Source organism: Cephus cinctus, unplaced genomic scaffold (genome assembly GCF_000341935.2).
Source record: "Cephus cinctus unplaced genomic scaffold, Ccin1 Ccin1_scaffold0101, whole genome shotgun sequence".
In the NCBI taxonomy this organism is placed as follows: Eukaryota; Metazoa; Arthropoda; class Insecta; order Hymenoptera; family Cephidae; genus Cephus; species Cephus cinctus.
In genome coordinates, this window is record NW_014332838.1 from 1,908,196 (window position 1) to 1,933,079 (window position 24,884).

At 34.5% G+C, this 24,884-nt stretch overlaps 3 protein-coding genes across 20 annotated transcripts; 1 reads left to right on the top strand and 2 right to left on the bottom strand.

Annotated features, from left to right (window-relative positions):
- Window positions 1–37: 37 nt before the first annotated feature.
- On the bottom strand, window positions 38–1,797 carry LOC107274684 (steroid receptor RNA activator 1). 3 transcript variants are annotated; one of them, XM_015754065.2, is made up of 3 exons: window positions 1,670–1,797; window positions 435–926; window positions 38–376 (listed from the first exon to the last, which is right to left on the bottom strand). In XM_015754065.2, the coding sequence occupies exons 1-3, from the start codon at window positions 1,782–1,784 to the stop codon at window positions 174–176; spliced, it is 810 nt and encodes a 269-aa protein (XP_015609551.1). In that variant the 5' UTR covers window positions 1,785–1,797; the 3' UTR covers window positions 38–173. The 3 variants fall into 3 exon arrangements, with proteins under 3 accessions (XP_015609551.1, XP_015609552.1, XP_015609553.1); XM_015754066.2 differs by lacking the exon at window positions 1,670–1,797 and adding an exon at window positions 1,233–1,373; XM_015754067.2 differs by lacking the exon at window positions 1,670–1,797 and adding an exon at window positions 1,059–1,165.
- On the top strand, window positions 1,462–20,498 carry LOC107274679. 16 transcript variants are annotated; one of them, XM_025092032.1, is made up of 18 exons: window positions 1,676–1,798; window positions 1,905–1,949; window positions 2,183–2,580; window positions 2,661–2,801; window positions 2,922–3,138; window positions 3,196–3,315; window positions 3,563–4,719; window positions 4,873–6,798; window positions 7,742–7,765; window positions 8,755–8,907; window positions 8,980–9,148; window positions 9,220–10,024; window positions 10,116–10,436; window positions 10,509–10,707; window positions 10,797–10,990; window positions 11,081–11,206; window positions 11,295–11,441; window positions 18,284–20,498. In XM_025092032.1, the coding sequence occupies exons 3-18, from the start codon at window positions 2,211–2,213 to the stop codon at window positions 18,368–18,370; spliced, it is 6,156 nt and encodes a 2,051-aa protein (XP_024947800.1). In that variant the 5' UTR covers window positions 1,676–1,798; window positions 1,905–1,949; window positions 2,183–2,210; the 3' UTR covers window positions 18,371–20,498. The 16 variants fall into 16 exon arrangements, with proteins under 16 accessions (XP_015609541.1, XP_015609536.1, XP_015609530.1 ...); XM_015754055.1 differs by lacking the exon at window positions 1,676–1,798 and adding an exon at window positions 1,462–1,607 and having other exon boundaries at window positions 1,936–1,949; window positions 3,563–6,798; XM_015754050.2 differs by lacking the exon at window positions 1,676–1,798 and adding an exon at window positions 1,468–1,607 and having other exon boundaries at window positions 2,176–2,580; window positions 3,563–6,798.
- Window positions 20,499–21,057: 559 nt separating this feature from the next.
- Window positions 21,058–24,373, bottom strand: LOC107274608. The gene is made up of 2 exons (XM_015753876.2): window positions 24,266–24,373; window positions 21,058–22,718 (listed from the first exon to the last, which is right to left on the bottom strand). The coding sequence occupies exons 1-2, from the start codon at window positions 24,336–24,338 to the stop codon at window positions 21,565–21,567; spliced, it is 1,227 nt and encodes a 408-aa protein (XP_015609362.1). The 5' UTR covers window positions 24,339–24,373; the 3' UTR covers window positions 21,058–21,564.
- Between the last annotated feature and the right edge of the window lie 511 nt (window positions 24,374–24,884).

Here is a 24,884-nt window from a genome sequence, read left to right on the forward strand (position 1 = left end):
TAATTTTGTAAGTTGTTTGATAAATAATTACGAACGATTCATTAGTAAACAAAAAATATTTATTATCGTTTTGGCCCAATCGACCTACCACGAGTGTGGCTCAATATCGTAAGAAAAGGATTTGATCACTATCTTTCATTGTACTTATGATTTTTAATCTATGCTAATAAAGGTCACTCTGAATTATTACTAGTCAACGTTGGCTGAAAGTATTGACATTTAACTTCTTCTTGGGCAGTTGATTGTACATATTTTCCTTTGAGTTCTTGAATGATATGTCTAATACATGGTATCCAAACTCTGCAAAGTGTAGGATATTCCATCATCAGTGAAATATGAAGCTTATCTGCTGTTTCGGGATCTTTATTCTTTAATGCTGAAAAAGAAAAATATGATAAACTAAATAATTTATGTAATATGTTTATTGAACTAACCTTCTGACAAAGCTAAAACCTTTTCATGGATACATTCATTTAGTCCATTTTCCAGCCAAAGAGCTGTCATAGTATCCAGTCTCTTTCTAAAATCTTCAGCTTTTTCTTCAAATTCTTTGTGCTCATTGATCACAATCTCAAAGTTTGCTAGAGTCTCTGATAATGTTTCCTCTTTATTTAATTTTGCATTGGTATTATTGATCGTGGAAGGTATTTCAGATGGAGCTAATAATGATTGATGTGGTGCTGTTGTTAAAGTTATCGATTGAGGAGGAGGAGGCATATTTGCAGGGGGAGGAGGTAAAGGTTGATTGCAATCATAATTAGATATAGGTGGAGCTGAATTTAAAGGAAATGCAACTCTTTTATTTAGTGTTCTTTTCACTGGAGTACTGCATGAATTCTGTGTTGGAGATAACGCCCACTTAGGAGGATCATTCCATCCAGGATCATGAGCACTCGACAGCATCTTTTGAGTAGAAACTGCTTCATCTGTAATATAGAATATACACTTCTATGTTTTATTTAAAAAAAAACATTCTAAAAATAATTTACTAAATGTTTACATTAAAATCATAAGTAAATATATTTATAAGACTAAATTTAAATCTGTTGTAAACAAACCTAAGTTTAATAGATGCAAACAACTAATAAGAAGTGTAGTTAAAATGTTATTTATTACAAATTACGAAAATAGTACAATTCATTCCTTTTTAGTTAGTCTTCAAATACATAATGTTATTATTGAAAAAATCCCTAAAAACTAAATTTATATTCCTTGAACGATATTATTACTACCTTCAGTATTTTTTTCCATCGTGACAGGTGTTTCAACAATTTAGATAAGTAAGTGCAGATCAGATAACTGGGAATTCACTTTGTGAGAAAATGCATACGTCGATTATAATCGACTTGCGATGTACTCTAACAGTCGGTTATCGAGACTCGAATATACTTGATTTGAATCGATAGCTATTTTTGTGTTTGGTTCGGCAGTCATTCACATTTAATTCATTTTGAAAAATGTGTTTATATTAGTCCATTTCGTTAATGCTCTCTTAGAATACATGTTCATCATCAGCATCCACATAACCAGTTGTCTATAGTGGAACCATGAAAACGCAGTTTTCTGTCTGATGTAGCATCATTTTGTGGCTGAGCCAACTATTTGGCGTAAGCATTTGAGCCAAGTTCTTATTACGTCCATGAAACATCGATACATACTTATATTTTACCTTTAGTGAATTTATCTATTTTTGAGATTACGTAGCCGGGAATATTACTTTTCGGATAAGGACTTAACCTACTGTGCACGTTACTCTGCTGTGGCTTACTCTGCGCGACTGTCATGGTCTTTCCTTTATGTTCGTATAATAGTTCCCATACGTTTGTTTTGCTATCATTGTTTTCAACACTACATTTTTGTAGACAATATCATTGGGAATTTAAAAGTGCTTTCTTACCTTTTAGGGTCAATTTTTTTAAAGAACTCTCATTACAGGTATGTTTTGGTAGGTATGTACCAAATAATCATGAATGATTGAAATTGTTAATTGTATAATTTAGGGCGTTCTGTTACGTATAAGATATTAAAAACGTTTTTCAGTCATAATATATGGATTTTATTATTTTTTGATTGTTTATTATTTGCCTATAACTATTGGAATGTTATTATAATGGATTCAATATTAACTGTTAAGTTAGAAAAAATATGTTTATAAGAGAGTTAAATCATGTATAGTTTTCAGATGAAAATTTGAATGAACAAACAATATAATGCCAGGCAAAATAAAGGTGAGAATACTGGCAGGACGCAACCTGCCTGTAATGGACCGATCAGGAGACACAACTGATGCATATGTAGAAATCAAATTTAGCAATACCACATATAAAACTGATGTTTGTCGCAAGTCTTTGAATCCTCAATGGAATTCAGAATGGTATAGATTTGAAGTTGATGATGCAGAGTTACAAGATGAACCATTACAAATTAGGCTGATGGATCATGATACTTACTCAGCAAATGATGCAATAGGAAAAGTTTATTTAGATTTGAATCCTTTGTTATTACCTGGTGTACCTCCTCCTGTGAAAAACATTTGGACATTGGAAGCCACTATGAATTCTAGCATTGGTTCCCAAGGAGGTATGCGATTCCTAACATTTTCTATAAAATTGTATATAATTATTTACAACTAGAAAAATTTATTCTGATTGTCTTTGCAGGATCTGTTATGACAGGATGGATACCAGTTTATGATACAATGCATGGCATTCGCGGCGAAGTAAATATTATAGTCAAGGTTGAGCTCTTCTCAGATTTTAATAAATTTAGACAATCTTCCTGTGGCGTACAGTTCTTTTGCTGTAAGTGAAAATATTTATTAATATTATGAACCAATCTCAAATTTTGCTGTGTGCACAATAGAAATCTAACTAAATAATATAAACAATGATTTATGTAAATATTTTTACATCACATTTTAGCTCCAAATATACCATATGGTTATCACGCACAAGTTATTCATGGCTTTGTCGAAGAACTGATAGTGAGTGATGATCCTGAATATAAGTGGATTGACAAAATACGAACTCCAAGAGCATCCAATGAAGCAAGACAAACTTTATTTTTTAAACTTAGTGGCGAAGTTCAGAGGAAAATAGGGCTAAAGGCATTAGATCTTGGTGGTAATGCTGTCATTGGGTAAGTTAATTGAGAAAAAATAGAACTTCTCAGTATTAATTATTTTAATTGTAATAGATACTTGCAAAATTTTGATTTGGAAGGCGAATCAGGAATTGTAGTCAGAGGAATTGGTACTGCGGTAACTCTTGTGAAACTACACGACATTTCAAACATGCCAAATGATACTGTGGAAGAGTAAGTATTCTTATATAAAAGTATTTAGTACACATGAATTATTCAGATGTAAGATAGTGGATTATTCATGGCAGAACATATTCATTCAGCTATAAGACAATTTTCATTGTTTAAATGATAACTACTCCACATTATACATATAGAAGTAAATTATAACTTATGAACATATCGAACACTCCACAATAATGGACAATCTGGTTATTAACCTGAATCTTTTTGTCTGTCCTACCTGCATGCACTTGTGTAGACTTACACTGCTCGGTTTACCGTCTAAAGCTGAATTAGAAGGTTTAGAATCTGATGATAGCGTGCCTTTGCTTTCATCCTCTCCAAGTCACAGTCCGGTTTCAAGTTCAGTAAATCTAGCCGTTACCCAAGTCAGTAGTAAATTTCCTGGATACGGCAAATTACTTCCAAAGCATTCGCGACATATTATGAGAGTAACGCAGTACAGGTCACCCGGTTTCAATAAGGATAAGACGAGACAAATGTCTTTGCAATCAAATATATTATATTCAAAGAAGGACAGATCTAATGGATCAACTTTGTCATTGTCTGATGATGTAATTGATGATACTTCGGTGAGGTCTATGTTGGCTTTAGAAGATATGAGAGGAGAGCCTACAGGAAATAGATTTTCTAGAGGGCTCAAGAACTTACGTTACTTACCACAGAACGTCCTATCGAAGAAAATGACACAAATCAAAGTAAAGATATCAGATTCATTTGATGAAGAAAGTGACTTGGATAGCACCTATTCTAGTACATGGTCGATCGGAGGTTCCGATTCTGCTAAATCTTCTATCATGGATTTGCACCCATCTGGCAAGAAGAAAAAATTGACGCATAAAAGAAGCACTGGCGAGGGAATAGCTTCTTTACTGATTCGATCAATTCACAGCGGGCTTCCCTTGGACAGCGTCAGGGAGGATCGAGAAACGCCGACACCGTCGCCTGTCAATTTCATGGTAGACCCTGGAGAATTTGTTGAATCACAGAAAAAACACCGAACAATCTCTGAGAATGATAATGAGCATGAAATTGGTGCAGAATCTATTCAACAACATGACAGCAAGCTTATTCTTGATGGTAGAATTCATGTAGTCGATTCAAAACCAGATTTGAAGTATGATGACGGTCATTTGATACCAATGATTTCTTCATCTGAAACGGACACGTCTACTTCAGATGATGAACCTTCAGAATCGAGCACTAATTATAATATTCTTGATGATTCTTCCTCAGTGATCGACCCAGGTTCACCGATTATGGAAAAATACGGATTGAATTTTCAAAAGCATTCAGTCGCTCTAACACAAAACACTTCTGCAGTAACATCTGACTATCCACTGTATCGTGATCAAAAGGATTTTGAAGATGTCAATACTGACGCTTCGATTCAAGGTAAATTCTCTTCCGAAGTAAGTGCCGGCACATCGACCGATGTAACTTCATCTAGTGCTGATTCTGACATAGTATATCATGGTATTAATTGTCTTGAAGAGTCAGAATTACTTTTGCATAAAAAGACAGAAGAATCTGGTTCATTTATTACAGAAAATAAGGATAATGTCATCGATACGATTCAAGCAACAAATATAGCTTCAGCTATTTTATTGGCACAAAAAGAATTTTCAATAAATGCCACATCTAATTTAAACAGCAATACTCTTTCATCATCTTCGAATACAATTGAAGAGAAAACTGAAGTCCTCGAGACACAAAAATCCATTCATGTTCTTGATGATTCTGTACCATTAGCAATGAGTACACCAACGGAAAGTAATGCTGAAAATAATGCATTTTTCCCAGAAGGAAATCCATATTCGTCGACAAACTTTCAACGATCTATAAGTTTAAACGAACAAGAGATCAATATTTTTAAATCTCCTTCCATATCTAGTTCTAAGTCTGAATTTGAATCATCGGAGGCTGATGAAGATAACAAGACTGCGGTGCACTTAGATCCACAATTTAACAAATCCGCGAGTTACTCAGAACCGTCCGGCAGTTCTACGCCCATCATCGACGCAACTTCTGCTAAAGATAAAGAATACAAGAATACAAGTGTCTTGTCATCTGAATTAAATGAAGAAGGTGGAATGAGTAATATAACAGATTCTATGAATGATGACAATCATTCAGTCAGATCTGAAACTCCACCGACTCCATTACTTTTGGTACGTCCTACATCTCTCGTTGTTGATGATAATAAAAATCTTGAGATACATGGTCGCAAGGAAAAGTCTCCAAAGAGGGTGGAACGAACAGATACAGTGATCTATAAAGGACCATCAAGAGAAAAAGAGAAACCAATAATGCCAGTAGCAAACAGGGACATCACTGGCAAAATTGTATCAGCCCCACCGGTTACATCTACGTCAACAAAGTCCGTACCACACATCGTAATACCTTCGGTAGAAACAACCAATTGTCATTTACAAGTACCAGTTACAGATATTCATATGAAGAGTGCGTACACAGAAATAACTACACCACCAATATTCATTGCTTCGCTATCAAATTCAGTGCAAAGTCCATTGAATGATCCAAGAATAACTGATATCTTGAAACAAAAATTTAGGCGTCACTGTATGCTTGATCTCATAAGAACTATTGATACCAAAATGCTGGTACAACCTTCTCACCACGAAAAGAAAGATTCAATAAGAAGTAGGCGGAAGAGACGAGAGAAATTGAACATACCACCTTCCCCGGAATCGATACACAAGACAAGATCACACAGAAGAAGATCAAAATCAAAATCACCTGATAAAACTTCCCACAGTCATATCAGCAATTCACAATCCTATTCCAATACTACTTCTGCTCTAGCTGCCCCAGCTAACATTTCATCAAGTAAGCATGTCTCTGCTTTCAATAACGATTCTCACCCCATAGAGTCTATCGTTGCAGTAGAACCCAACTGTAATAAATCGGTCAATCACAATGTATCCGAAGATAATGAAAGCTCCATTAAAAAAGTGTATAACGATTTTTATACGTCTCACTCAAAGGATAATATGTCTTCAAAAAATGCTTTAGAAGACAACGAGGCGCACGAAACTGCTGTCCAGGTTCTTGCAGTAAAAAAGGATATCCCTTATAACAATAATGTTAATTTAGAATTGCGCGATTTAGAATTGCGAAATACTAACGGTGTGTCTTTACTTGAGCCAAAGAAACATGAAATGGCTGTGTATAAAAGTCAGAGTGCGTATAGTTTAAGAGAAGTGCGAGGAGATGCTAATGAAATAACTAAAACCACTAACGCTGCTAATCATACTGACAATTTGTGTGTGCCCTGCTTGCCTCCGTTTCCCAGACAGCCAGATGAGGTTTCCTCGAGTCCGGCTAATCCACTGTCAGCTATTCCATCCGCGGTGGTCACAAAACTGTCAAATTCACCGGTTACCAAGACGAACATGGCAGTTCCAATGCATAGAAGATCTAGCGACTCGGATCTCAGCATCACACCAAAAGGTAAGCATTTCGTGTTCAAATCAACTATTTTATTAGTTTAGCATAAAGAACAAACCAGTAATTGAACACATACTAATTGTTTTCCTCTTTTTATTGTTTTTGATACATTTCATATTTTCTTGTAGTACGTATTAATTATTGTTATCAAATTACAATTTTATCGTACATAAAGGTGTCAGCACTATTCATATATTGTGCAGTATAGTATTTTACACTATGTATTTACACTGGTTTACCAATTTTAGGTGTAACGCTTCTGTTGAATTCGTAGAAATATATTAGAAGATTGCACCGTTATTACTGATAATTGCACATGTAATTTAATTAGTGTTATGGGTAATCGTTTAGTATCTTATATATAATACTTATTAAAACATTATAAAGTTGATCCATTTTATAGATAAATAACATTTGAGGATTATTACACTTTTTCGTGGAAATCGCAATATTTTCAATCATTTTATTTTTGTATTTGATCTTCACAGGTTGCTCATATCCAGCCTGAACTTTTGCATGACTATAGCAACATACTATTTTAATACTCAATGGCATTCAACATTTCCAACGAATCATTGACATTGGTCTATCATGTAAATTCTTTCAATTTTAAAAGTAATTCAATATATGTCTCCCAATAATATCATCATGTTACAAATTTAATAACTGGGTTACAAAATTAAAAACTATAACTCATTATCTTATTTTGTTTATTAGAGCTGCTATTCGAACTGAAAAATTACAGGCTCTGGGCAATGAATATTTTCTGGTAAATACTGCCAGTTTATATATATATATGGAGAGGCTTATGTATTGTACACTCATGGAGAAAATAAGGGCATTGTATATACACGGGATGTCATCTTTGTAAATTATAATTTTCATTTAATTTTTATGGAAATTATGTTTCTTTTTTCTGTTCCATTTGCATTGTTTCTCCTGCCAGGATTTTATAAATTCTTTCGTAAACGTGAGTACTGACAGGAAAATGCTGATGTTCGATGTTCTGTTTCGTCGTCGTCGTCATCATCATCATCACCTAACTCCTCCACCATTTGATTGGTGTCACATCTTTGTCATAAGTAATGATAAGCGTTACAACCGAAAGACTTAATGTTATATTCATCATTATTATACAATATTCAATTTCTAATACTTATAATCAATTTATTCAGCGTTCTCGACGACAGTAATAAACCAGTAGGAAAGTAACATTGCAGAAGTCTAATTATATTCATGTGGTTGCAACAAGAATTACATAGATATATTGCATGATCCGTTTCATATCTGAGATCAATTGTAAACTGAATATGGTAGATACATAGAAACATTATTTTTTATTTTTATAAGCATTGTTTTATGAAGAATTCGATTACTCGTTCACATACCGTCAATATTTTTTTTCATAAATTTTATAATGAATGTTCTTGGTATTATTATTCTCGACTAATCATGTGATTGTGTATTCTTGTTTTCCCTCGCGTGTAATATACTAACAACTTACTATTGCATATAATATTTCCCATTCTCATATTATATTACCAAACGTATTGAAGTATGCTACAGGCATCAATATGAAAAAGACTTATATTATTGAAATGATGCGAATATACAAAATTGAATTATAATGTACATTGTCATGGGCATGTTAATTTAAACCATACGTGTTAAATATATTATTTGTATATTTCCGCAGATGTCGAGGAATATTTATTATATGAAATGTCTCATCTAATGTCAAAGCATACCGTACAATCAATAGTAATATAAAATATATATTTAAATTTCCTTATTATTATTGCATTAAGGGATAAGGTCATAGCATAATTAAATATACAGAAAGCGAAGGAGTATTTCTAAAACGTATATTGAGTTTATGCCAGATATTTCGCTGTCTGCGGAAAACTAATGTATTCGCATATATCGTATACAAAAATTAATCCATCCAATGTACTCTAGGTAATTCATTAACAGGAAGCGATCGATCAATGGGAGGGTACTTGAGACCATCTACTGCAGTTATAAGGACTATGAACCAAGATGCACTGGAGATGCTCGAATATCCATTCATCACCATGCAGCAGTATCCTTCTGGCTTTATATTGCATATAGGTAAGACGTGATCTACCATATGCCAACGAATAAAGTATCACTTTGTAATCTTTGTGACCATTTTTTTTAAAGCTGGCTTAGTAAGTGCAAGATCGGTGAAGTTGTTAGAGAGGATAAGCAATTTAGAAGAACCCGAAGGTCGTGATTCATGGTGGACTGAAATAAGAATGGAAGTACGATCCCATGCACGAGCGTTAGCTTGCAATGTAGTGATCGGTTACAAGGAAGAAACCAGTATATGGTAAGAATAGAAATTAAAGTCTTGATAATATTTAAACAATAATGATAATGTGGAATGATACTGATTTTTAGTGACGACGTCTGTGTACTGAGTGCATCTGGTACAGCAGCTGTAATAAATCTTCATAGTTCAACTCAAGATCAAGATAATGCAATGATTAATCGAGTCCAACAAGGACTCATGACAACTTCTATGGATTTAGATCGTGATAAAGTTCAGCAAAAAGTGATCAATTTGAAAAATGAGAAAACTGATGAGATACCTGCGCATTCGCAGCAAATTAATTCAATGCATGGGAAGGCAAAGCGTCCATCGGAGAGCAACGAGAATGAAATTCCTCACATTCTTAACCAAAATGGCTGTAATCTGTGTCATCTTCCTTATAACGAAGCTAGCGTTCCCTTTAGAGTTGATATGTCAAAATGTGCCGTTTGTAGACGCGCTAAAGTGCCGGATGTATTATTTACCACGATAGAATTGCCCGAAAATATTCCTATCACAGGCAGAGGATGTTTTATTCAATCAACTGTATGCAAAAGTAAAAGAGATCTACGAGGGGAATTGAATGCCAAAGAAATATCGGATTGTCTGCCATTTTTGGAATATGAGCTTCATAGCTTACTGTTGAATAAGTTAAAGGTTAAAGGCATGAATGCTATCTTTGGTCTGAAAGTACAAGTTTCTATTGGGGAGAGACTAGTGGTCGGTATGGCTGTAGGTACCGCAGTTTATTTAACTCCTCTTCCTATACCTTCTGTACCTCAGATTGCCTCAGGAAATTCGTGGCATAATGAAGAACAATTGGCAGAAATTCAAAAAAAGCTTGTCGAGACTATGAAAATGAATCGAGAGTTTTATCAACTGAAGTCTATTGCAGTAAGTAAGGATAATATAACTTTAGTGGATTTAGAATAGATTACTTTATTGTTTTAACCTATTTTGAGAAGTATCTATTTATTTTCGACAGGATATTGAGAATGCAAAACCGATAACCACATCGGACACCGATGATTCTGATGACGAGTTGCCTGACTTAGATCTAGGAACTGGATCGAAGGATGCCTGTGTACTAGAAGTGGATGATGTTGAGGATATGGATAGAATATCTCTTTTAATGGATGAAAGACCGCCAGTTGATTTTCATGTTGTCAATACTCAAACAATTCCTGGCTTGGAAGACCTTGAGATTGTTAGAAATTTACAAATGTTCACTCAAGTGTCGAGAGCGAAGATACCTGCTGGACAATTTGCGTCAATGCCATCCAAGTATTTTGCTAGGCTTCTTCAGGTACATACATAGTTATTGTCTAACGTGAAAACTCCCAATTGGCATGTCATACATTTTTTAATTCATTTTTAGACTGTCTATTTTAAACTTCGACGCATGGTTCCGTGCGCACTTTGTGACCTGCAATTTAAAATAGCACTTCCTGAACAAGATGAAATTCAGCTCTCTGTAGTTGGTATGGCTTTGGGCTTAGGGGAGCCAACCAAGATGAATAAATTCAAACGAAAACCTGTTACTCATTCAGCGAGTAAAGATCAAGTTAAAAGACTAGGTAATTCTTTATTCAAGTTATAATGAAAATAATACGAATTCAAAAGAAAAAAATTGCGCAACAGAACATATATTTGGTACTCCGTTTAGACGACAGCGATATGATATTCAGCTTGGATGAAGATCATTCAGAGAGCGCAGCGAGTGGTTCCGACGCTACGCAAAGCACTTCGACAACTTTCCCTTCAATCTCATCAACCTTAACGACAGCTACTTCTGCGCAAAAATCAAGACCACGTTCTCCGCTAAGAACAAAATCCTACATGGTGCACAAACACAAACATGTAAGCCCAAATTATGCTTACGAAAAAAAGCGACTTTCTACTCGTTTATTCATGCAGTGTTGGTTATAAAGTGTCAAACTACTGTCGCAGGTTCCTCTGAAAGAAAGATACGGGGTTGACATAACGCCGCTCTCTTACTTGCCTGGCGGGAAGATCGAGAGGTACCTAGGAAACCTGAACTTCTTCTTTATTAGGGAAAGCACATCTATCAGAGAAGTAAACATTAATCCTTACGAATTTTTCTTACATTACCATGTTTATAAGTCCCATAACCTTCATACATTGCATATTGTCTTTCTTTCAGAACGGTGGATTGAGTGGTTTTACCCACAGCTTTGTCACGGAAGTCTTAGCAATCGTGCGAGCACATATTACAGCTTTAGGTGGTAACGCAATGGTCGCTTATTTCATGACACAATGTGTTCTTCTTCACAGTCCCCACAAGAATCAGGTAAGAACTTATATTTCTTTATTGCTCATTTCTGTAGCTTATAAAAGCTTTGTCTATAAGACCTAATTTAGTACCCAGCTTGTTAACCATCTTTGAGCGTTATCGCCGCTGGTATACTCCGAGTAAATACTCTGTCGAACTCTGAAGTAGAACCGCAAATGGATTGAACCAAAGTTGGCACACAAATACTAGAAATACTTTGGTACTCCAGACAAACAGTGGTAAAGGTACCCGATTAAATAAACCGTTTAACCAGCACGTTTGACCTTATGAACTTTATTTAACGAGGACTATGAACCTTTATATTATATATATGTTTTGACGGTACAGTAAATGTAAATTTGTATTCACTAAATCACCCACAAACTTTATATGACTTTGTTTGTAACTTGTAAATTAGTAGTTGTACTTCAGACATTTCTGCGTCCATTAACATCACCTTACTCATTACATTCGCATCTTCTCGTTATTTAGTCATTTAAACTTTCCTTGCGTAGTATAATAGCGAATCTTTGAGCTTGAAGTTTATCACAAAGTCAAACCAGCACTTTCAAAGAAACGTGACTTCTATAATAAAAATATAATTGGGTAGTTGCTCATATTGCTAAGCGTCAAAACGTCAACTAACAATCACGTCATTCGCTTTTTCTCTCATAATACAAAAAAACATAATGATAATAGGTAAATTGTGCTGGAAGCAACGACGCTGTATTTCTTTCTTGTACGTTTTATAAAGAGTTATGATAGGAATGAAGTTTGACATAAAATAGAAACAGGAATAATCGACTTCCTGTGCCAATCTAAATAGGAGATAAATTAAAAAAGTTGTCGGCTAAAACAGCGGAAACGCATTTGAATTTACTGTTGCTGGGGGATCATGGTGCGTTTAGTATAAAAAATCTTGTATTTCTTCATGAATCGTTGCTCTTATTCTACGATAATCGTGAAACTACGAGCACCGAGGGTGAATTGTTAGTATATCCTGAGCTCGGTCGTTGACGGATATTTTTTTTTATGCGTGGAGATGACGTTTCAGGAAAATGAAAGAATTTCGTATCCTAAGGGCAATTATCATTCACGCTGCTGCTGACGCAACTTCGATCTTTATTAAAATCACTGTTACGTCGAGGATATTGTTTTTAATTATCTTATTTCATGTAACCTCCTTATTGTTTCTTGGAAAATATTCAGTATATATAATCAGCAGCCCTGCTTAAGATGACGTGCTCAAGATTTTTGACTTAAAATAATGCAAAAGAATTTTGTTATACCTGGAGTTTCTTGTCTTCATCTTCGAAAATTCTAACAATTTTTTGAAATATATGAGAAAATATTTTTTTCTCGTGGCCTCTTCTTTCTAACCAGAAAAGTGATTTACCTCCTTGACATCCCATGAATTCTTTGTATATGCCTTCGTGGTATTATATGCGGTTTACTTCGTAAGTCTTTACTTGAACGTAAACTAATAACCTCCAGTCAACTTAGGATAATATTTCATTGAATTAGGAGAAGGTTTTTAATATGAACACATAGATATGTATATAAACGAATTCTTTATTCTTTCATTCGATTCATTCTATTCATTCGACTACGTTAGAATTCATTATTTTATTATGAACTGTTTGGAGAATCTTTTTCACACGGTTTCAATTGCATTCTTAATGTAACACATTCAAAGTAGTTCGATCATTAGATACAATCTAAGGTGAAGATATACATTTTGTATATGTTATAGGTAATAACTTAATTTCGAACTATGATAAATTGTAACGATTCATGGCTCGAAATTGAAAGTTTAAAAAAAAATATTTTCACTAATTTTTTAAAAATTTTTTATAGGAATTTTTTACTGACTAACAATATAAATACCTATTACTATAATGGTTATGATGATCGAACCACCTTAATGAAAATTGTCAGTACTTCATGAAAAGAAAAATTGCAATAAGGGCATTATGTCATAAAAACAGGAGGATGAAACAAAAATAAACGTATTGAAGATTATCTGTGTAAGTTTAGAACGTTGGACGTGGAATAGTGCCCAGTTTTATTAGATCCTCTGAAATTCAATTCTTCCACGTTGGATTGTCATCGTATACAAAAAGGAAGTAGACGTCGAAAATAAAAGCCAGAGGAAGTTGAGCGAGCGAGAATTTCCATAATTTTTTTTCTTCTTTCGCAGAGCTATCAATGTTTATCAAATTCAAATATTTCTTATAGAATTTTTTGGGAATCGTTTACACCACAAATTATAAAATTTTTACTAATTATCACTTTTGAAAACCATTCAATTAATACAATTACCGTATGAACAAATTACATAATAATAGTTGTCACCTTCAAGACACATATCCTCATTAGCTTTTACGTATATCAATATTTGTTTGGTAATACGAAAATGGTAACTTCATAATATACTCGTTAAACATGTGTAATATATATGATCATACGTGGATATACAGTATGGAGAGGTCATTTCCGAGTATTAAATAAGATTTTCAAATATATCTACAATAATTGATAAAATGGTAAACGTACGTACGAAAGTTGTACCAGACATATTTCTTACGGTATAATAATACACAAGTGTCATGTGCGGGACTTATTACCAGACGAAGGTTATCGTTTCTAATAAGAAGCGTAGCAAGCGCCAAAGTATAATGCTCTCACATGTTCTCAAAGTTTACCGCCGCATGTTCGTAACATTGAAGTTTTCAATTGTCAGAGTTCAATTGCGTTTATCGACGTTAGATACATTTACCAAATTGAGATTACAAAGAGCAATGAATACAGATCGAAACGTTCTATCGCTAGTGATGGAAGCGACGCTATACGGTCGATCGTTTTCCATTAAACTTTATAGACAGCCCCACTTTGATGCCCTTAGCTGCAATAACGAACGCAAATTCAAAATTGATTCTTCGATCCCGCTTGGCTTCTGTCGAACTTTCATTTTACATAAAACGAAGTCGCTTTAAGTCGTTTGAAAATTTGTCGACGTTAATTTTTTAGCTGTTATAAATCCCTGATACTTTCCTTATTGGGATGGAAAACTTGAATTTATATCAATTTCACCGAAATTTTCCATTACGTAAGTTTCGTTGCGGTTCTTTGAAATCATCAAGTAAAGGTCTGACGGGTGAGTGGTAATTAATTCAGGATTGGGTATGGAAAGGAAATGACGTAACTCGACCTTTATGTGTTTTAGATATATTGATATTCGATTTTAGTTAGTAAGGCTTCCGTTCTGCATGATCTAATGGTTTATTTCTACTTAAATAGAGAGTCACGCCCATTTCAGTATATCTAATGTTCGAGTAATAACTCGAAGACTTATATTGAGCATTAATTTCGGCTGTGAAGCTCTGGCTATAATTGGCAATTAGTGCCACTCTGCAGGGAATGTCAATCGCCAGCGGCTGACGTTCCATTGCGACCTAACGCGTTTATACGTTCTACTATGAGATCTCTTAGTACTTGACGGTTGCGTCCTACGCGTTAAGACGCGTAGGTACCAGTCGTTAAAAGTTTATGATATTGAGAGAGTGTAGTCTTGACTGGCGAATAGTACCCATCAATTTCCTTCACACCACGGACGACTTGACTTATTGTTAGTATATTTCGGTTGGTAATTTGTTTGACGTATTTTCTTTCAACTGTATTTTATTTGCACCTTCCGTTGAGATTTTGCGAATATTTGGTATCACAGGCACTTTTACGATATTTTTTAGCTATCACGTGCAGAACATACGAAAATCGCTTATGTAATTGTTATTGCTAAAAAATAAGCGTGAATACGTACGGAAAAAAATGTCTGTATCAAGAATCCCATACGAATTGGTCGACTTTAAATTCATAGGAGACATTAAGTTCCAGATATAGATATTACAGTAGTATTTACAGATATCTGATACTTTTGGTTTCTGATTCGGAAAAATCTTCATCGTAATTTGTATTCATATGATTGTATCTAAATTTGTTGAAGAGTCAGGGTTAAATTTTACAGAAGAAATAAGCGTGTGGGTGAAACAGGTTCGGTTTGAAACGTTGACCAGATCCATTTTGAAAATTTTAGATTCGCGAAATTAATGTTTTTGCAATGACTTAAACATTGGTTGTGGTTGAAGTTCAAAATGTCATGTCTCGTGATGCCTCTGATATTTTTAATTTCTTACCGTTCGTGATCTACAGTCTTATTCGAGCGAAATGCGTCAGCTGAAATTAGTCTGTTCATTTGATTTCTACAGTGGAGTCAACCTCGATTGATTGTACTGAATAAATCTAGATGTGATAAGACACGTGAAAAATTTAAATTGAAAACTATTCATTGTAGTTCGTTCAACTCGCAATATTTTTTTCGAGTCATTTCCATACGTCAGCAACAATGATTATACGATTCTAAATTAGAATGACAATTACCTATTTTTAGTATACGCACATTACAGGTTATTGGTTGGTCGTTAGCTAAATTTATTTTAATCTTTTCCTGCTTTGCGTTTTATAAAGATAATTAAAAAATTAGATCCAACAAACGACCCACGTTCTCGCATTCATTACGACAAACAAGCATTCAATCCTCAAAGGCATTTGTCTCTCCTTTTCGTTAGTCACTAATTACAAGCAGGTCATGCCTTCCGAAGAATGTTAAAATATATCCTTTTTGATCTCCTGAATTATTCCGGAATCAAGGTAAACGACGCCATTGAACTTTCAATCATTTGGTCTCGTTCACAATGACGTTTATACGTATCTAATTGGCATTCATAGGCAATAAAAATACAAAATTAAATAAGCAACTTATCCCGTACCGTTAAACAAAGTTTAATTTTAAAAAGAAACGATATAAAATTACCACTATACTTTTTTGTTCCTTGATACCTATAATTTTTTTAGTATTATTTATAGCAATTGACAATAATAACAATCCTAAGGAATTAAGCTCGGTGCTAACGTAAGCCTCATAAGTAAATACCAAAGTTACCTATTTAATACCCCCGAATCGATTTATTGATTCGATACGTTTGACCACATAATGTAATTGCCACTGGCACGAGTATTAGTCGTCTTTAATGGAAATCTTTATAAATCCTCAAACTTATCTAATCACCTTACGTCTTATATTGTCCTTTATTACGGCCATAATACAAGCAGTTTAGACCAAGTAAAGGAAACTTTTCTTTTTCCTCCTTTCATTTCTATTCTTTCATATTTCGCACGTTATTCGAATTCACCTTAGCCAACTTGATTTATTTTTCTTTCACGCTTTGCAAGGATTTCACCGAAACCGTATCCCACTCCATCACCAATTCCCATTATTTTCCTTGCGTGAAATTTACTTTCAGCTTTCCCACCATATTGTATCGGGTGACAATCCAGAAGGCATTATAACTGTTTTGCGCATTGAATCATATGCTGGATCTTCTTTTGCAACTGATATTGTAACGTATTACGGTTAGTCATGTTGAGATATCTGATATGTTTTATGTGTCGTTTTGACGTTTTTTATCTGCGCTCTGCAAATATATTTTTCTCAAATATATCTCCTGCTATATCTACGTGCAGTTCTTTTGCATTGAAGGATGAGTAATGATTGAATACGTAAGCTTAATGTATGGGGTCCTTCTGTGGCGCATGAATGTTTATTTTATATTAGATTAGAATCGAACGATGATGAAACAATTATTTATTATTCAGATTGAACGCGTTAATTTAATAAATTTTCGGGCAATGCGTTTTAGAGTATACGATATGGCATATTGTTATTTGTAGTCGATTAACAAGCAAAATAATTTTAAGTGACAGATGGAGAAATACAAAGGATATAATTAAATTTCACATTGCTAATTATTTCTGGCCAATGGTAACGTGTGGCAAATCAATCGAAATCAATTAAAAGACTATTATTTATCTTCAGCAAAAGAGCATTGGCAGTTTGGAAATTTTACTACGGGAGTCCCTAGCACGAGCCACGTGTTCCCATCTGTCACTTTAAGCTACTTTACACGTGGGTCGACTATATAGCATGTCGAGCACTCTACGTTTTCATTTACACGAGTAGCAACAAACATTAGAGATTCAAAATGGGTATATTCAATGTTAATTTACCTTGTTTCTTTACTATATAATACTTTGAAGTTAATTTATTGTTATTCCATGAGATTATTGTAACGAGGGTCAGCTGGAGACCTATGGTCCTGTACATTAAAGTCAATGAGAACAGTATTACTGACTATTAGAATGCTCGAGCAAGTATTACACCCTCGAAATCGTTTTAAGAAAAGGAAGGCCTTTCTGACAACAGCCGAGTAATTCTATTTTAACAAAAGAAGAGCTGCTAAGTCGGCTCTACAATGTCTGTCAATGCCAAATCTAATTTTCCACGTGTCTAACCTGGAACAAATCTCATGGGATTGGATAGCGTGATAGGACGCTGAATGTACCTGGACCATATAATAGATATATTCCTTTTCGTGTCTCTATACCTTTAAAATGCACCACAAGTTATTTTATATTATTCGCAAAAATATATAATCCACTCGTAAGACGAGTTGTCAAAATAATTTCATGAATTTGATGAATTTTTACATCCTCATCTTTATATGGTTCTTCTGTATGTCCTACACGTTCGTAATAATTATTGAGAAATTAAAAAGCTTTTTAAAAATGACTCGCTTTATGTTTCTATATTAAATTTTACTTGGTAACCTCACATATTGTCCATTAATCATCCAAAGATTCTTTTATTAATGTATACATACTGTGTGTGTTTCACCTGACACCTCCTCTAGTCGGTGTATTACGAATGTACTCACAGCCTGGCTTCTCGCCTTTTTCTGTTCCAGGGTCAATGTTTAATTAACGTGGGCGGAGATGTTGTATCCGTTTCCTATTTTGGCAACGAGAGGCATTTGGGAAATTCGAATTGCTGACGTCAACAGCCACCTCACTCTGCACCATCGTAAAAGATCGTTTTCAAGAATTCTACGCAAACTTCAATTTCCTCTTTGCGAATGTTGAATAAATTTACTTTGGTTGATCTTTCACCTCGGATATCCTCTTACTCGATATATGATGTACGCTCGTATAACTTCACGTTCAAAGATAAATACCGACTGAGATGATTCCTGATATTGCCAGCCGTTTTAGGTATACAAGCACCCCTTACTCTATTAGTGAAAATTCCCCATGGGGGTTCCAATAATGACTGATAGATATTAGTACCTATGTATTTATAGTCATTCGATGAACTGCCATCTCAGTCGTATCCGATTTTATTTTCGTTTCAATAATCATGCATTGATATTGTTAGTGTATATTGATCATTGATATATTAAATTTGTTTAAATCATCGTTGAGTATAATACTAGTCTGTTGCGATTGGATGAGCTTTGAGAACTCTTTGAGAAATTGAAGTGAATTTGTTTTACATTGTTATGACGGACACAGGTTAGATATTTGCGTAGATATTATACTTGTTTAATAGAAAAATACAAAAATTTTAATGTAACAATTCTATTTCGAGCGTCACGGACAATTTTGAAAAACACCGCTCAAGGGGTATGTCCATCATACTTGGACCGATCTCTTAATTTTAGCTTAAGGTATCGCAAGGTTACTTAATAGATTACGAGACCGAGAATAGATACATCCGAATGTGTACATCTAAAACGTTTGTGAACATCAGTGCAATGAATGATGCCCCACATCATAATTGTATCAGTATTACTTATAATTGTTACGATTATACATTTTTGTAGGTTAAGTGCGCTTTGCTCGGTTCCTGAGATAAATTACTAATTAAATTAGCACACACGTCATCATTGAGAAACGTAACAGCTCGCTTTTTATTTTGGATACGGAAATACTTATCGATCCTTCGCAATATTTGATAAAACAAAGCTCAACTATAATTCATTGGTACTTTACGAGAGATGTTATTGGTATATTATATATTTATTTAGTATTTTTTGTCATTATTTTATGAAAGAAAAAAAAGCGATTATGTAATTACGTCTCGGCTATAAATCTTTTACATCATGAAAGAACAATCATGCGACGATACTGTTGATTCGAAGGAAGTTTTAATGCCTTATCAAGAGCCAGTACTTTACTAGACTAAAAATAGATTGCAAGTTCAGGTTAGAATATATCAATATTATCATAACTTCCTGACACATTTTATTTATGACAAGATATAAGCGATTAGTCATGAATAATTCTTGAACTGCGAAAATTTCGATGCCAAAGTGTATGTTGATCCTTACAGATAACGATTATCTGTAATTTCAAGGACCCTCAATCTTTCTTTATAGATTACTAACATTATACGTTCTATAAATATGATAAAAATGACGTGACACTTGGTATATATTAATTTATTTGTAAAACGTGATCTGGACGTACGAGATTCTTTGGTTATCCATAAAAATGTTAACAGTCCCTGAAAATTGATTGTGTCCTTTTGTTATACCTTTCACAATTCCTGTTTGATTTCTTTAGAAGAATATAGTCACGCACAAACGCTTTGGTATCGTCGAAGTACTGTATTTTAGTGTCAAGATAGAGTCAAACGAGCTATAATAATCCACCTGCTCCATCTCCATCGCTGGCGATAATAGAGAGGAACGTAGAGTACTATTCTTCAAGAAATAGCTTTTATGCGATTTGCGGGATACAAGTCAAAGACCATCGATATTGGCGATAATCTAATAGAGACTTTGCACAAATGCTCAGGTATCGTAGTTTTAAATCTCTAATATTTAAAAGTAACAATAAACGCGGCACGAATAATTATAACACTGTAGTAATACGTTTGGGGCGATTTTCATGCAGCTACAATTGTTAAACATCGAAATGTCACGAATGTTAAGCGCTACTCAATATTATACAGTATACAAAAGTTGAGCCAAACCATCAGTTTCACTATAAGGAGCTGTTTGGGTGATAATTTAAAAGAGTCCATTGACGATGAACTGATATCCTGGTTTGGCTATAATATCAGCCGTTTGTTTGTGGGTTTAAAGTTGTACAAAAATATATTCTATGTATATAATATTATTTTATCGTTAACTGCTTATTGTATACCTCCTTACTTTTTTTGGATTGTCCTTATCGAATTTCCTAAGAAATCTCCTTAATATAATGCTGAATAGACGATTTTTATATCTGTATTTTAATATATGATATTTTTTTATTTGTGTCTGGTTATCATAACGACCAAGATAACGTTGTGTCTGAAAATTCATTCGAATTATTAATCTGATATTTTCTATTTATGAGGGGGGGGGGGGTTGATTAATGATGTCTAAAAATAGTCACAGTTAATTTCCTGTTAGCTTATTATGTCCAGGTACAAATGATCGATATTTTTTCATGATCGATATTGATCATATAAGCAATTGTCTAGTACTTAATCCAATCAATCATATTCTATTATAGTTTGTAGTATCAGAGAAAGTGCCAAATACGTGGAGTAACCTTATATGTTTTACTATGATTCTGTACCAATTTCTATTTGAACTAGGGTACAAGGTTACGGCTTGGTGAGTGTATACATTTTTGACGAACAGAGGTCAATCGCTTGTTACATAGGATGATCATTACCGAAGCATTGACCTTTTATTACAAAGGACCTTTCCCATTTATTTCTTCCAGTAGCAAACAATGGTCAATTTACATTCTGCTTTTTGTTCACGAATTTTGACTTAGAAATTTACTATCAATCTTACGTTTTGTTTGTACAGACATCGTTCTTATATGTATATATAACTTCCATTGTTCATTCTGTAACATGATGCTTTTGTAACGAACAATGCTGATAATGATTTTAGATTTTTCTTAAAAAGATTTATTTATATGTACATTTAATTGAAGGTTATCCTCACACACTAATTTTATCATGTATAAATTTCAAATCTTTTCATACATATTTTCTAGAAAAGCGTCATTATTTTCTTACAAATATCATGGAGATCCTTAGTCTAACATTACAGATAATTAATATATTTCAGTTAAAAAGTTGTATAAAAAATTCAAATGATTTTCAAAATAAATATTTTTCTATGTCAGATGCACATTTTTATTTAAGTAACGTTAATACTCTCTTTACCGCTACGATTCTTTTTCATAGAAGAAGACCCCTTGTGGTGAATTTATCAAGATCTGGAAAAGCTTTCCTAAAGTCATCAATCTCGCAACAGTATGACAGTCCCCTGTCGCTCCTTGTTCTATCCCAAGTCATATAATCAATTTGAGAAGAAACATCAGTACAGACACTATACTCGCTGGTCATGGATTCAAGAAAAGGATTATTCGCAATAAGAAAGACAGTACCAGTCTGTGATATGGAATCATAAGCAACTTTGAATAGAATTTTCGGTACAGGAACACCATGGTTGTTATTATCATCTATATACAACCAAATTTCTTTTTCAGCCCCACTAATATCAGGTAGTGTAAGAACGTCTATGCTACCAGACCAAATATCTAAGTCTACGTCATTGTCTGTAGCATAATTCCTTACATTAGCTTCTAAGGTGGCCCAGTTTCCAGCATTAATATTTTGCCACATAGGCACACTGTTAATGTAGAAGAAAGTTGAACGCTGTTGGATGCCATAAATCATATCAGTTTTAGCAACCAAATGTCCTCTGGCTAGGTAATAATTTCCTGAGTTAGGTATGTACTTCAAAGCAAGATCAGCACTGTCCACAATGGTAGCAAGGGTGGCTCTCTGATTTACCCTCGTATAAATTCTGGCCATAGAAATTTGAGGATAGAAGTTACCTTTCTTGAAGGAAGGACGTGGGAAGGAAGTTTGAGCAGCATCTACCACCGCTAGAATTTTTGACTTCGCTACTATCGTATGTGCCAAAGTCTCGTTATGGCAGATCTCAATTGTTCGATGAAAAATATTGTCATCAGTAAGGAAACCAATTTCGCACAACTCGCCAGACGGACAGGTCTTGCTGGTTTTTCTTGCTGTTTCCGTCGGGTAGCTGGTGCACGCTATGTTCTCGAAGACCTCTTCGTACTTGGCTTCATTGAAGTATACCGTTGTGTCATGTAGACAGGTCACTGTTGTATCTGAATAATTCACTAGTTCTTCTATATCGAAATTACTGTTGAGGCATATCAGACGAAGAGAATCTCCAGATTCTAGGATTATACTTTTGGTACCAGTTTTGTTGGGGTAGGCCCACGTTGAGTCAATTCCTGGCCACATGATCAGTGGTTGTGGTTCAGCCAATCCTCCGTTTATTAAAATGGAGCAGCTCTCTATGTAAAAATGTGTATGTTCAATAAAATGCAGTTCAGCTCATCGAGATGAATAATCTTTGAGAAGCGGATGTAACGAATGAAATGGTAATAATTTAATGTGGCAATTTTTTTAGAAATATGATGACGTATACAGGGTGTTTTTTTTAAACTTGAGCCATCGAAATATCTCAAGAAATACGCATCCTACGAAAAAAAGTCCGTAATAAAAACTTTTTAGTTTCGAGGGGGAAAAGCGATTTTGCAAAAATGTACCCCAAAACTCCACCCCCTGAGGACAGGAGGGGGGTAACTTTGAAATTTCAAATAGGAACCCCTGTTTTTTATCACAGATTCAGATCCGCCTTTAAAAATTACGTAAGTTTTGTATGAAAATTTTTTTCCAATTCGAGACGAGTCGTCTTTCACAAACCATGGTACGGTAAATCGACACAACACGCATTATTGGAGTGTAGAAAACCCACATTGGTTGCGTGAAGTTGAGCATCAGCGTCCATGGTCTGTGAATGTTTGGTGTGGGATAATTGGAGATGAACTTATCGGTCCGTATTTTATTGATGGTAATTTGAACGGCGGAAAATACCGTAGCTTTTTAGAAAATGAACTTCCAATATTGCTTGAAGACCTAAGCTTGGAGGTGCGACACGACATGTGGTTTTAACGTGACGGTTGCCCAGCACGTTGTTCGGGAATCGCGCGGGAAGTATTGAATCGCGAATTTCATGGTCGATGGATAGGTAGAGGAGGTCCGATAAATTAGCCTGCCAGATCGCTAGATCTTACGTCGCCGGATTTCTGTTTGTGGGGTTATCTAAAGAGTCAAGTTTATGAAGAAGTGCCAACAACTCGTGATAACATGATCGAGTGAATCAGGTCTGCTTGTGAAAAAATAACACCAGACACACTTCGCAGTTGTGTTGAATCTTTCGAAGCTCGAATTAACAAGTGCATCGAAGTGGGAGGACACCATTTTGAGTACTTATTCTAAAAGGTTAGTTGACAACAATCACCCCGACGGTGAGAGGCAAGGGGACTTACCGAAATCAAGCACCCCGAAGGGAATAGGCCACTACTACGTCCACGTCGTTATTCCTGGATAGAGCTAAAAGTAGTGCCAACATTTAAATTGATTACAATTGAACGGTCCTCCTGAATACATTTAACGCGTCTCCATTTACCTTTCGTTTGGAAGCGTTATCCTTGAAATAATCAACAATTTCATTTTTCGCCATTGCAGCGCCATCTATCGCGATTTGAAAAAAAAATTTCATACAAAACTTACGTATTTTTTTAAGGCGAAGCTGAAACTGTGATAATAAATAGGGGTTCCTATTTGAAATTTCAAAGTTACTCCCCCTCCTGCCCTCAGGGGGTGGGGTTTTGGGGTACGTTTTTGCAAAATCGCTTTTCTCCCTCGAAACTAAAAAGTTTTTATTATGGACATTTTTTCGTAGGATGCCTATTTCTTGAGATATTTCGATGTCACAAGTTAAAAAAACACCCTGTATATGCACTGTATGGTATGTACGAGCACTGCTTTCACTCACCACAAGAAATCTTCGTGGTCCATATTCCTAATAGGAATAAGAATAATTTATGAAAGCTGCACTGATATTTCATCGTATTGATGCACTATAGGAAACTGTTAAGCAGTGGTAAGCGTTTTGCGAATTTATTTAACTCTTATCATACCGCACATTTGGTGCTGCGGCTATGTGAGTTTGTGTCGTAGTGTGGGATAGATACGATAATACCTTGCTTCTTATTAGTTAAGGTTTTTTTTAGCATTAATTGATATCGTATCACCTGTACTTTCATCTATATATGTACTTGATACTTTGATTGAGTGTATAGACTTTAATCATACATTGAAGATATAACAGATTTTTCTTTCTTGTTCTTGGAGAGTTCCGATAATTATAAGAATTACTTACAACCAAGTTATATCAAACACTCCAAAGAGATTAATTTGTCATTCAGTGATGTAAAGTTTATATAACATTATTATTGTTACGATTCATTCTGTCGATTCTAATCGTAACGTAACGACGACTACCTAGTATAAGTCTGTATAGGAAAATGGTAAATACAATCTTGTATTATTGTAATTCTTTGTTAATTATTTGTAGTTGAAAATTTTGATCAAACTATCAAAATTGAGCGGCC